Source organism: Bos indicus x Bos taurus, chromosome 15 (assembly GCF_003369695.1).
Source record: "Bos indicus x Bos taurus breed Angus x Brahman F1 hybrid chromosome 15, Bos_hybrid_MaternalHap_v2.0, whole genome shotgun sequence".
Classification (NCBI taxonomy): Eukaryota; Metazoa; Chordata; class Mammalia; order Artiodactyla; family Bovidae; genus Bos; species Bos indicus x Bos taurus.
In genome coordinates, this window is record NC_040090.1 from 7,147,804 (window position 1) to 7,160,705 (window position 12,902).

A 12,902-nucleotide genomic window follows, 5' to 3' on the forward strand; every position below is an offset into this window, starting at 1 on the left:
GGAGCTAGGATTCCGGAAGTGGAATGTGATTGGCTGAGAGGAGGAAACGCATGACCTTGGATGGTTACTTGAGTTCTCTTTGCCTCAGTTGCTTCATCCTCATGGGGATTACTATAGCACCTAACTCACACAGTTGTAACAATTCAAGGTAAGACGTGTGTTTGTAAAATGGTGAGAAGAGTGCCTGGCCCAGAAACAGCTTCGTGCAAGAGTCGCCCTTGTTTCTGTAGCACACAGGGGCCCCCGCTGAAGCCCTGACGCTCTTTCCATGACCTCTTTCCACCAGGGGGCCTGGCTGTGGATTGGGTCCATGACAAACTCTACTGGACCGACTCGGGGACTTCAAGGATTGAGGTGGCCAACCTGGACGGGGCCCACCGGAAGGTGCTGCTGTGGCAGAACCTGGAGAAGCCCAGGGCCATTGCCTTGCACCCCATGGAGGGGTGAGCGAGTTGTGACTCCAGCTGCCACGTTCCTCTTACATCCTTTAGGGACAGTTCCTCCGCCACCTGGGCCGGACTTTACTGGGGGGCCAGGGGACCTCACAGTGTGGTGTTAATAGCCTTGGCTCTGCACCCAGACGCACCTGGGTTTCCAGCTCTTCAGTAACTGACTGTATGGCCTTGGGCTAGTTCATCTCTCTAGGCTTCCATTTTACTTATTTCTAAACTGGTGATAAAAATATACCTACCTCACAGCTGTGTGAAGATGAAGTGAGGTGATGCATTTTAAATGGCACAACACACATTATGTAAGTGGTAGCTGTTTAGTACCGTTGTTATTAGTTTATAGGGTTGAGCGAATTAATAAAAATTAGTAATTTTATCATTAGAAGAAAGGTCTTTTGCAGGGGAAGTTCTTTGCCTCTGGCTTTTAAAAATTAAGTGCAGTCAATTGAGAGGGGTGTCTTCTAAGACCCTACAGTTATAGGTCCCCTGGTTTAGAAGCGTAGTGTGTGTGTGGTACGTGGCATGTGTGTGCGTGTGCGGTACGTGGCATGTGTGTGCGTGTGCGGGTGTGAAAATGACAAAAGGCAGCGGCAGAGCCGTGACCAAGAGGAAAATGCCTGTCCCGAGTCGTAGCCCACTAGTATTTTTTGTTTCACAAGGTCAGGATTTTCATCTGTTTTGTTCACTGCCATGCTCTCAATGCGAAAAGATATGCTCATCTCATAGCAGATACTCCAAAATATTTTTGTTAAATGAATACATTCTCTGTCTAGAGACATTTAAATTCAAGCATTGAGGGACTTCCCTGGTGGTCCTGTGGTTAAGATTCCGTACTTCCAATGCAGGGGGCATGGGTTGGATCCCTGGTCAGGGAACTAAGGACCCACATGCCATGCGATGTGGCCAAAAATTTGTTTTTTAATAATAATAAAATAAATAATTCAAACATTGGGTCTGTAAACCCAACAGAATGTATTTCCTACCAGTTGGAGTTTCCTGGGTGAAATCAATAAGAGCCCCCTGCCTGATTACTATGCTGGGTACCTTACCTGCCCTCTACTGCCTGCCTCCCAATGTCCTTTTCTCTCTTCCCAGGACCATTTACTGGACAGACTGGGGCAACACCCCCCGCATCGAGGCCTCCAGCATGGATGGCTCTGGCCGCCGCATCATCGCTGATACCCATCTCTTCTGGCCCAACGGCCTCACCATCGATTATGCCGGGCGCCGTATGTACTGGGTGGACGCTAAGCACCACGTCATTGAGAGGGCCAATCTGGACGGGAGTCACCGCAAGGCTGTCATTAGCCAGGGTGAGGCCCTTCCTTCGCTCTCCTTCATCTCTCGTTCTGCTTACCCTGTCCCAGCCCCCAGAAGCCTTTGGCAGAGGGTGAGATTTGTACAGATGCCAGGCCTGGCCCCAGGGGCCGGGCAGGCCATGTGTAGACTGAGGTCGTCCTGGACTTTCCCCAGGCCTCCCGCATCCCTTTGCCATCACGGTGTTTGAAGACAGCTTGTACTGGACAGACTGGCACACCAAGAGCATCAATAGTGCCAACAAATTTACTGGCAAGAACCAGGAGATCATTCGCAACAAACTCCACTTCCCCATGGACATCCACACCCTGCACCCCCAGCGCCAGCCTGCAGGTAAAAAAGAACGCCCACCTGGTGAGCTTCCAGTGCTTCTGAGAACCTTCCTTGCACCTGTCAACAGTTGCCAGGGTTCCCAGCAAGGAAATTTAAGGTTGGTGCTGGTGTGGACTCATTCCGCCCTCTGCTGGACCCGTAGGGTACGACATGGAGACTTAGGAAAGACTCATTCTGCTTTGCCATCCCCCATCTGATTCATGCAAACATTTCCTGTGTGTCAGGTATTCACTCTGCTCGTAGGTGGGGGCAGATATACAAAATAAGAAGACATAGTTTCTTCCTTCCGGAAGATCGTGCCTTTGCTACACTCCCACTCACTAGCCTTGGGACCCCTTCTGCCAACCTCACCTGACCCTCTTGCTCTGGGCTTTTTGAGCAGGGAAAAATCGCTGTGGGGACAACAACGGAGGCTGCACCCACCTGTGTCTGCCCAGCGGACAGAACTACACCTGTGCCTGCCCCACCGGCTTCCGCAAGATCAGCAGCCACGCCTGTGCCCAGAGTAAGTGGCTTTAGGGCCCCTGCCTCAGTGGACCTGCCTTGTGAGGGTGGGTGGAGCAAACAAGGGGGAGGAGTTTGGGAATTGCCTGGTTAGGGGAGGAGCCAGCTCCTCAGGCAGCCCCTGGAGAGGAAGAAGGTAAGGAGCTGAGGGCTGAGGGCCCAGCGGTCATCCCTGAAGGCTCAGGGACACCACAGAGTCAAGCATGAACCCCTGCAAACAGGCTTGTGGATCATTTCACCCAGGACGCTTTGTCCCTAGTCAGCAGGAGGTTTCCAGACCCTTCTATAAAGCAAGGGAACGGTTTCCTAGCTCTTTACCTTTGGGGCTTCCTTGGTGGCTCAGACAGTAGAGCGTCTGCCTGCAATGTGGGAGATCCAGGTTCGATCGCTGGGTCAGGAAGATCCCCTGGAGAAGGAAATGGCAACCTACTCCAGTATTCTTGCCTGGAAAATTCCATAGACAGAGGAACCTGGTAGGCTGTATAGTCCATGGGATCGCCAAGAGTTGAACACGACTGAGTGACTTCACTTTTACCTCTAGCATCACCCTAGAGACTGTCTTAGCCCCTAAGCCAGAGTAAGGTAAAGACATCTGATGATGCTCTATATACAGAGGCCCAGGATAAATAAGTGTCTAGTGAGTGAAAGATGATGGGTTCCCTGGGGGCTCCCTGAACTGCTGCTTTGGCTTCCTTTGAGTGCCTGAAGGTATATTGCCTTGAGACGGTGGGCCTTGTCTAGCTCAGAGGCGCAGGTGATTTTTTTCCTAAGAATAGTCCAGAGAGGAGTGATCCAACTGGGTGGCACACCCAGCCAGGGGCCGGGGAGATGCTTCACACATCACAGCTCTTCTGTTACTGCTGCGTGCCTGCTGCCCTCCTTGTCTCTGGTGAAAACCAAATTTCTCTCAGGACCTAGGTCCTTTCCATAGAGTGAAACTATTCCAGGGAACAGAGGCAGGAAGTCATTCAACGCACTTTGAATTGAGAACCTTGTTTCCTTGCATTCTCCTGTGCCCAGCTCTTCCCATGTGGTCTTGATGAGATGCAAGGAATTTCCCCCAAAAGAAGTTCAGTTGATAAAGTGATGCAGGAAGTGCCTTTCTAAGCAGAATAGTAGACTGGGAAATATTCAGACAGACTGGAATAGGGGCAGGGGATGGAGAAGAGCCAGCTGGGAAAATGCTGAATAGGAGTGTGGCCAGAACTCCACCTTTGAAGTCAGACCTGAGTTCAAGTCCCCTGCTCCGGTGCTTGGTAGCTGTGGGATCCTGGACCAGTTCCTGGGCCCCTGTTAGCTTCTGGATCGTTGATCCAGAAAATGAGAATAAGAATAGTGTGAACCACAAAGGACTGTTAGGAGGGTAAATGAGACAAGTCAAGGAAAACAGGAAGCTCAGTGCTGGGCAAGGAGCAGGTACTCAGCAAATAGTCATTATTGGCCCGAGTCGTGAAGAGCAGAGAGGAAGGGGTCTTAGACCACGCAGTGGAGCAGAAGTCCTGAAGCAGACGCGGAAGGCAGAGAGGTGGGGTGGGGGCTTGACAGGGATCTAGCCCAGTCCACTAGGGGACCCTGAGCAAAGTAAGAGCGGAGGAGAGTCGAGATGCAGCTGACAGACACTTGAACAGGATGCCCTTCTGGGCCCTGCTGGCGTCTATTTCCATTGGCTCCTCAAGTCTGATGGTGCCAGCACGGGCTGCCCAGTGCTCAGAGGGGGTCTGAGGTGTGAAGCAAAGGGAACAAAGGGCACCAGACCCCAGGAAGTGTGGTTGAACCAGATGTCCCGCAGGCGAGCGTCTGTGAGCGTCTGTGTCTGCCACTGTTATCGGATTTAGAGCATTAAAAGAAGACCCCTTTCGGCCTTTGATCAGGTCTTGACAAGTTCCTGCTTTTTGCCCGAAGGATGGACATCCGTCGGATCAGCTTCGACACAGAGGACCTGTCCGACGATGTCATCCCACTGGCTGATGTGCGCAGCGCTGTGGCCCTTGACTGGGACTCGCGGGATGACCACGTGTACTGGACAGACGTCAGCACTGACACCATCAGCAGGGCCAAGTGGGATGGAACAGGGCAGGAGGTAGGGCCGGACGTGGGGCACAGGCCCTCAGGGAGGGCAGGGCAGAAGGGGTGGGATTCACCCTTTCCCAGGGAAGGGCCTCCCAGACCTTTGCCAGCCTGCCAGTTGCTGGCGTTTGGGCCCCAGAGCTGGGGTGCAAGTCCGGTTGGTGATACAGTCTTGCTTCCCGCCCAGGTGGTAGTGGATACCAGTTTAGAGAGCCCGGCAGGCCTGGCCATTGACTGGGCCACCAACAAGCTCTACTGGACAGATGCAGGTATGTAAAGGGCACGTGTGGCCTGACACTCTGGGATCTTCTTATTTAAAGCCCTGGCCTCAGCTCGAAAGAACCTAGTGTCCCTCCTAGCTCATTTCCGTCTTGACCTGAAGTCCTTGGTCAGTCAGGAGTGGTTGGGCTGCTGCCAAACTGAAATTAGAAGCTCACATCTGAGGGTTTGGCATTTGCCATTCAAGTGGCAGCTACTTCTGCTGTGCAGCTGATGCTTGAGAATGTTTTGAGGCATTTCAGATGAGAAGCCTATACCCTGTGGTTTTCCTTCCATCACTGTTTTGGTGAAAGAGGCATTTTCTATTAGGCAGGTAAGTGTGGGAGGCAGGGAGAGTGCCTTAAATGAGAGCTACTCAAAGTGTGGTCCCTGGACCAGCAGCGTCAACATCACCTGGGAACTTGTTAGAAATGCAGATTCCTGGGCCCCGCCCCAGACCTGCTCAATCAGAATCTTTGGGGCTTAGGAATCCGTATTTTCACAAGCTCTTCTGGTTCTTGGGCACAGTACAGTTGGAGAAGCATGGCCTTAAATTATCAGAATGGGTTACTTGGGTTGAAGAAGCCTTAGTCTTCCAAGAAACGGAGCTAATCAATTCCTTGAATTTCTTCTTGAAATTCAGGTCCCTCCATGTTCATTGCTTTTATCACAAAGTATTTCTTGAGGATTTGTGGCACACCGAGCTCTGTGCTGGGCATGGAAGGTAAGAGGGTGAACGACCGAGACTCGAGTTGATATCTTTGCCCGCACTGACTTCTTGGCAGGGACAGACCGGATTGAAGTGGCCAACACAGACGGCAGCATGAGGACGGTCCTTCTCTGGGAGAACCTTGATCGCCCCCGGGACATCGTGGTGGAGCCCATGGGCGGGTGAGCGCCTGCCCCTCTGGAGCAAGCTCCCCTCACCCCCGATCTGAGGACTAGAGTGCAGTCTGGAGCCTAGGGAGAGAGGCCAGATCTTACAGGCACACCGAGGAAGCACGAGCAGCCTCAGAGCATCGTGACCAATCTGTCTCCTTCATGGCCAAGGAAATCTTTTACATCTAAAAATTCTTTTTCCTTCTTTTTCTTTTTTGTTTTTGCTTTTTGGTCTGCTTACTAAAGTAAGCCATTGTCTTTTTAAACAGTTTATCGAGAGTGACAATTCTCTCCAATGTCACTCTCCAAAAGTAACTGTTGTTAACAGTGGAGGGTAGTGTTTCCAGATTTTCTTCCCTGTGTATGCACACATATGGTGGTGGTGGTGGTTTTTGTTTGACAACATACTGTAGCTGTATCTTGTTTTTTTCACTTGGCTATATATCTTGGATATCTTCCCATTTGATTAGTAGATTTTTTTTTTCTTGATGGTTATATAGAATTCTGTTAAGTTGATGTACCGTAATTCTTTAACCTATCCAGTCAAGTAAATATTTAAGACCTTTGGTGGTTTTTGGTAGTGATATAAGATGTAAGACCTTCAGAGACAGCTCTGAACCCAGGAGGGAGCTGGAAACTGAGGCAAGAGGCTGGGGAGGCTGTGGGGCAGCCACTGCAAGTAGAAACCCTCGGGCCCTGGGAACCCTGAATCCCCAACTGGAAGGCTTGTAAGACCGCCCTTGCCTCTACCCAGGTACATGTACTGGACGGACTGGGGTGCAAGCCCCAAGATTGAGCGAGCCGGCATGGATGCCTCAGGTCGGCAGGTCATCATCTCTTCCAATCTGACTTGGCCTAATGGATTAGCCATCGACTATGGGTCCCAGCGGCTCTATTGGGCTGATGCCGGCATGAAGACGATTGAGTTTGCCGGACTTGATGGCAGCAAGAGGAAGGTAAGCGTGGCACATGGGCATCCTCCCACAGCCCCGACCGCCTCCCCAACGGGGCTTCCTGGCTGGCAGCTGACGGGACCCAGGGAGGCCTAGGGCAGATCCAGTGTGGGGTGAATGCTATTTCTCTGAGACTATGGCTGTACTCCAGAGCCTGGGGTCCCTGCTCCTTGATGATAAAAGCGAACTAGGGACCATGTGGCTTGTGGGCCGGGGTATAAGCGCTTTCCTAATAACCATCACCACAAATGCTAATTTATCACCAGTCATATACTAGGCCCATGACCTCTCTCTCTCTCTCTGTTAATTTTGGTATAATTTCCAACTTAACAAGCTGCAGGAAGAGTCAAAAGAACCAATAACTGATATTTTGCCACATGGTTATACCATTCTCATTCTCTCTCTACACATGCACACACACGCACACACACACAGACCTTATTTTTCTGAACCGCCTGAGATTCCATTGGAGATATCCTGCCCTGAACCCCAGAGAGTCCAAAGAGTCCAATGCGTATTTCCTAAGAACAAGAACTCAGTCTTTCATAATCATAGTTCAGTGATCAGTATCAGGAAATTTAACATTGATACAATATTACTGTCTAATCCGTAGTCCATATTCAGCGTCACCACCAAGTGCCCCAATGATGTCCTTATAACTTTTTCTTTTTTGGTCTAGGGTCCAGTTCCAGATTACAGTTGTTTTAACTCATGATGTCTCTTTAATCTGGAACATTTCCTCAGCTTTTCTTTATCTTTCTTGATCTCTGTATCTTTAAAGAGTAAATGCCAGTTATTTTGTAGAATGTCCCTCAATTTGTCTGACGTATCTTTGTGATCGGATTCAGATTATACATCTGGGGCAGGAATACTACATTAAGTCGTGTCCTGAGTTCTCAGTATGTCTTATTAGTAGCTGCAGATGTCAGCTTGTCTCATCATTGCAATACCAATTTTTTCTTCTAAGATTTGTTTTTAACGTGGACCATTTAGAAAGTCTTTATTGAATTTGTTGCCATATTGCTTCTGTTTTATGTTTTGGTTTTTTGGCCACAAGGCATGTGGGATCTTAGTTCCCTGACCAGGGATCGAACCCACACCCCCTGCGTTGGAAGGTAAAGTCTTAACCACTGAACCACCAGGCAAGTCACCATCTTTGATTGTGTGGTGAAGGTGGTGTCCACTGTGAAGTTGCTGTTTCTCCTTTTGTAGTTAGTAAGTCACTTGTACAGAGATCCTTTGAGATTATATAAATAATACATGATCTGTTAGAATCATCACACAACCCTTGGAGCCAGGCACTGTCATGATTCTATTACAGATTGGCAGACCAAGGCTCGAGATATTTTATAACCAGCTCTAGCTCAAGGTCACACAGCAGGTGGTACTGGCAGAGTGCGCCCTTGACGCCTGTACTGTCAGACCTGGTTGGGGCATGATGTAAGCGCTGGGGCCCTGGCAGGTACTGATCGGAAGCCAGCTGCCCCACCCATTTGGGCTGACCCTGTATGGGGAGCGCATCTACTGGACCGACTGGCAGACCAAGAGTATCCAGAGTGCCGACCGGCTGACGGGGCTGGACCGGGAGACCCTGCAGGAGAACCTGGAGAACCTGATGGACATCCATGTCTTCCACCGCCGGCGGCCCCCAGGTGACCGGCCCTTGGCCCACACTGGTTTCTCCTTGGCTTCCCTCTGCCACGGTCCTTCTCGTTGACTCCCTCCTCCCCACCCAGTGTCCACACCATGCGCTACGGAGAACGGCGGCTGCAGCCACCTGTGTCTTCGGTCCCCAAATCCAAGTGGCTTCAGCTGTACCTGCCCCACAGGCATTAACGTGATGCCTGATGGCAAGACTTGTTCACCAGGTAGGTCTAGGCATCACAGACCTGGCTAGAGCCTCTTTGGGACAGGGGCAGTGACTCTCTACCTTCCTCGCAAGTGGACTCTAATGTGGTCTGAGGGACCTAAGCTTCTAGAGGCTTAGGGGCAAGATAAAGCTTTTTTAAAAAAAAGAGGAGATGCAAGGGAACAGGCAGGCAGGATTAGAAGCAGGGTCCAACTAGGTCTCATGGCATCTTCATGCATATTAGAAAAAGATGCTCCTTTCTTTTTTATTTTCCTCTCTTGGGAAATTGTTATAATATACTGATTCAGTTAGACTAAATCACTTTAGTTCCATCTGCCTCAAATTGGTATAGTAAATAGTAGAACATGTGATAAATTACAAGGTCATGGTACCTCCTTTGGAAATGGCACTTGTGTGAGTAGGCACGACCAGCACAACCTTCATGATAATCTGAATTGAAAGGTCTCAGAAGCAGGAGCTGGCTGCCCAAATGTTGGAAGCCGATGTTTCTCTCTAGGGGATGCTTCATGGTAGGCTACATTTGAACCCAAACTTCCTAGGGAATTTGAGTGAGAAAGGAGCTCTAAATCGTCCCAGGCTGTGGGCAAAGCTCTGTTTCACTTAACGTGAAGTTTTTTAAACTTTAAAGAGATTCACTTTTGTGACAATAATACAGAACTGTGTCCATGAATCAGACCCAATGCTAAGGGTTTTTCTGTATTGACCTTTTATCCCTACAGCCCCCTGTCATTGTCCCCATTTTACAGATAATGAAACTGAGGCTTAAACAATTTAAATAATGTGCTCAGGATCACACAACTAGAACCTAATGGAGGCGGAAAGCGTGAACTTCAGCTTGCCTTACTCCAGATCCTCTCACGGCAGTGCTAGGATGACTGTCCTCTTTCCTTCTCTCCGCACCTGGGCAGGCATGAACAGTTTCCTCATCTTCGCCAGGAGGATAGACATCCGCATGGTCTCCTTGGACATCCCTTATTTTGCCGACGTGGTGGTACCCATCAACATCACCATGAAGAACACCATTGCCATTGGAGTGGATCCCCAGGAAGGTCTGCGTGATCCTCCCTGCTCTCCTGGCCCCTATAGCAACGGCTCTCTCCTCGCTACCACCTTTGCCTCCTGCTAAGAGCCTAGAGGCCTCCCGTTCCCTCTGGCACAACCCCTGCCCGTCTCTGTAGCACTTTCTCTTTTGTTATGAGGGCATGGGGTTGGGGGCCACGTTCTTCATCTCTGCCAAGGGCTATCCTGTTACAATATTTCTCTTGATTTCCTCTCCTTGGGGACATAGGGCTCTCTGACGTGCCCAGGCGTCTCAGAACACAAGTCAGCGGTGTGTTCCTTTGGAGGCGGGGCGGGGTGAAGGTCCGGGCTGAGCCCTGCCTTTCCTTTCCAGGAAGAGTGTACTGGTCGGACAGCACGCTGCACAGGATCAGCCGTGCCCGTCTGGATGGCTCGCAGCATGAAGACCTCATCACCACAGGTGGGCCCTGCTCCCAGCCTTGGGCCCGCCTGTCTGGCTACAGCGCTGGGGAGAGAGCCCATCTGTCTCAAGGCAGGAGCCAGTGTGCTCTGTTGACTTCCTGCAGGGCTGCAGACCACAGATGGCCTCGCAGTGGATGCCATCGGCCGGAAAGTGTACTGGACAGATACGGGAACCAACCGGATCGAAGTGGGCAACCTGGACGGGTCCATGCGGAAGGTGTTGGTGTGGCAGAACCTTGATAGCCCGCGCGCCATCGTATTGTACCACGAGATGGGGTGAGAGCGGCTCCGGGGCCCTGGGCGGCAGGATGAGCGCGCCCGCCCCGCAGGAGCACCGAGACTGACCTCCCGGGGGTGCTTCCTCTCCCTTGTGATGGCCTTCAGGGTGGCCGTGGAGCATAGAGGTTCAAAGCATGAACCCTGGAATCAGACACCCAGAATTCAAATTTTTTCACCATTTATTAGCTGCGTCTGTCACTTTGGGTTCAATATTTAACCTCCCTGGTCCTCAGATGGCAACCCACTCCACTCTTCTTGCCTGGAGAATCCCATGATCAGAGGAGTCTGGCTTCTGCACCCCATAGGGTCCCAAAGAGTCAGACACGACAGATGGGACTTAGCACACACGTGTGGTCCTCAAATTCCTTACCTGTAAAGTGGAGGTGATAATGAAAATGCATGCCTTGTGGACCTTGTAAGGATTAAGTAAGATAATGCATGGAAAGTACTAAAAATTTTTTTTATTTCAATTTTTTAAATATTTTAATCATTAAAAAAAAATTTATTTGGCTGTGCAGGGTCTTAATTATGGCATGTGGGATCTAGTTCCCTGACCAGGGATTGAAGCTAGATCCCCTGCATTGTGAACACTGAGTCTTAGCCACTGGACCACCGGGGAAGTCCTGAAAGTACTGTTTTTTTAATCGTGAAAAACATCACATTAAATTTACCATCTTAGCCATTTTCAAGCATACAGTTCAGTAGTGTTAGTACGTTCACATTATTGCGAAACAGGTCTCCAGAATTTTTTCGTCTGGCAAATCTGAAACTCTGTAGTCACTAAACAACTCCCGTTTGTACGTGTAAATGCTTTTCACGGTGTTTGGCGTATTGTGAGGACTCCCAGTGTACAGGAACTGTGGGAGGAACCAGCTATTACCGTCTCTTGCCCAGGTTCATGTACTGGACGGACTGGGGGGAGCATGCCAAGTTGGAGCGGTCTGGGATGGACGGCTCCGACCGCGCCGTGCTCATCAACAGCAACCTCGGGTGGCCCAACGGACTGACTGTGGACAAGGCCAGCTCCCAGCTGCTCTGGGCTGACGCCCACACCGAGGTGGGGGTCCTGCTCCTGCGCAGAGTCTGGGAGTATAGGGGGGCCGTGGGACGTCTCCTAACAGCCACCCGGTACCCTCTCCTTCCTCCACAGCGAATTGAGGCTGCGGATCTGAACGGTGCCAATCGGCACACGTTGGTATCGCCTGTGCAGCACCCGTATGGCCTCACCCTGCTCGATGCCTATATCTACTGGACTGACTGGCAGACCCGTAGCATCCACCGTGCCGACAAGGGGACTGGCAGCAACGTCATCCTGGTGAGGTCCAACCTGCCAGGCCTCATGGACATCCAGGCTGTGGACCGGTCACAGCCCCTGGGTGAGAAGACCCCGAGGGCTGTGAGCCAGAGGCCTCTGACTTTCTGGGGCCGTCTCAGCATCAGAGATCTATCCAGAGCAGAGAGATGCCTTTACAACCAGAGGGACAGGGACCTACCTAAGCTCTTCCTCCAGGATCAGGCTGTGTTCCCTCTGGGTACGACGGGTACTGCATACTCCCACGGCAGGGTGCTGTCCCCTTTAAAGGACTCCCGGAGATACCCCTGCTCATTCCAGCTTATCCTTGCCGGGCACCAAATCCTGTTATGCAGAACAGTAGACCATCAGGCATGATCAAACCTGTGCCTCGGTTAAGATTCAGACCGTATTCCGGGCCGGGTGTCAAAACTTGCCCCTTTCTCTCTCTTTCATCACCAGGTGTGAACAAGTGCGGACCCAGGAACGGTGGCTGCTCTCACCTGTGCCTGCCCCGGCCCTCGGGCTTTTCCTGTGCCTGCCCCACTGGCATCCAGCTGAAGGGAGATGGGAAGACCTGCGACCCCGCTCCTGAGACGTACCTGCTCTTCTCGAGCCGCGGCTCCATCCGGCGTATCTCCCTGGACACCAGCGACCACACGGATGTGCATGTACCGGTCCCCGAGCTCAACAATGTCATCTCCCTGGACTACGACAGCGTGGATGGCAAGGTCTATTACACAGATGTGTTCCTGGATGTTATCAGGTATGAGTGTCCCTGAAAACCTCCAGAGGACACAGACCTGCTTCCCGTCTCTGATGGCTGAGGTCATGGCCTGGGTTCACCTCTAAATGGACTGAGTGATTTGGCAACTTGGATAGGGAGTTCTGACCTGGATTTGTTGCTTTGCAGTGTTATCCCAGAAGAGTTTCAAACTTTTTTGTTTGTTTGCTTGTTTGGAGATTCTGATGTGCTTTGCCAGGCTTCCCGGGTGGCACAGTGATAAAAGAATCCACCTGCCGGGGCAGGAGACTCAAGAGACCTGCATCTGATCCCTGGGTTGAGAAGGTCCCCTGGAGGAGGAAATGGCAACCCACCCCAGTATGCTTGCCTGGAAAATTCCACAGACAGAGGAGCCTGGCAGGCTACAGTCCATGGGGTGGCACAGAGTTGGACATGGCTGAGCACACGCACGGCCTATCTCGTGTTTCATGAATTT

The 12,902-nt window shown here is 51.2% G+C and overlaps 1 protein-coding gene across 2 annotated transcripts in view; it reads left to right on the top strand.

Moving 5' to 3' along the window:
* LRP4 (LDL receptor related protein 4) overlaps positions 1-12,902 on the top strand; it is a 53,482-nt gene that overhangs the window by 21,920 nt on the left and 18,660 nt on the right. For both annotated transcript variants that reach the window (XM_027562460.1, XM_027562459.1), the window contains exons 13-28: positions 287-443; positions 1,545-1,762; positions 1,923-2,099; positions 2,482-2,604; positions 4,475-4,683; positions 4,858-4,939; positions 5,714-5,819; positions 6,562-6,763; positions 8,223-8,412; positions 8,497-8,628; positions 9,539-9,679; positions 10,024-10,110; positions 10,217-10,388; positions 11,286-11,448; positions 11,542-11,767; positions 12,145-12,448. In XM_027562460.1, coding sequence (XP_027418261.1) covers positions 287-443; positions 1,545-1,762; positions 1,923-2,099; positions 2,482-2,604; positions 4,475-4,683; positions 4,858-4,939; positions 5,714-5,819; positions 6,562-6,763; positions 8,223-8,412; positions 8,497-8,628; positions 9,539-9,679; positions 10,024-10,110; positions 10,217-10,388; positions 11,286-11,448; positions 11,542-11,767; positions 12,145-12,448 — 2,689 coding nt within the window. The remainder of the gene's footprint in view (positions 1-286; positions 444-1,544; positions 1,763-1,922; positions 2,100-2,481; positions 2,605-4,474; positions 4,684-4,857; positions 4,940-5,713; positions 5,820-6,561; positions 6,764-8,222; positions 8,413-8,496; positions 8,629-9,538; positions 9,680-10,023; positions 10,111-10,216; positions 10,389-11,285; positions 11,449-11,541; positions 11,768-12,144; positions 12,449-12,902) is intronic.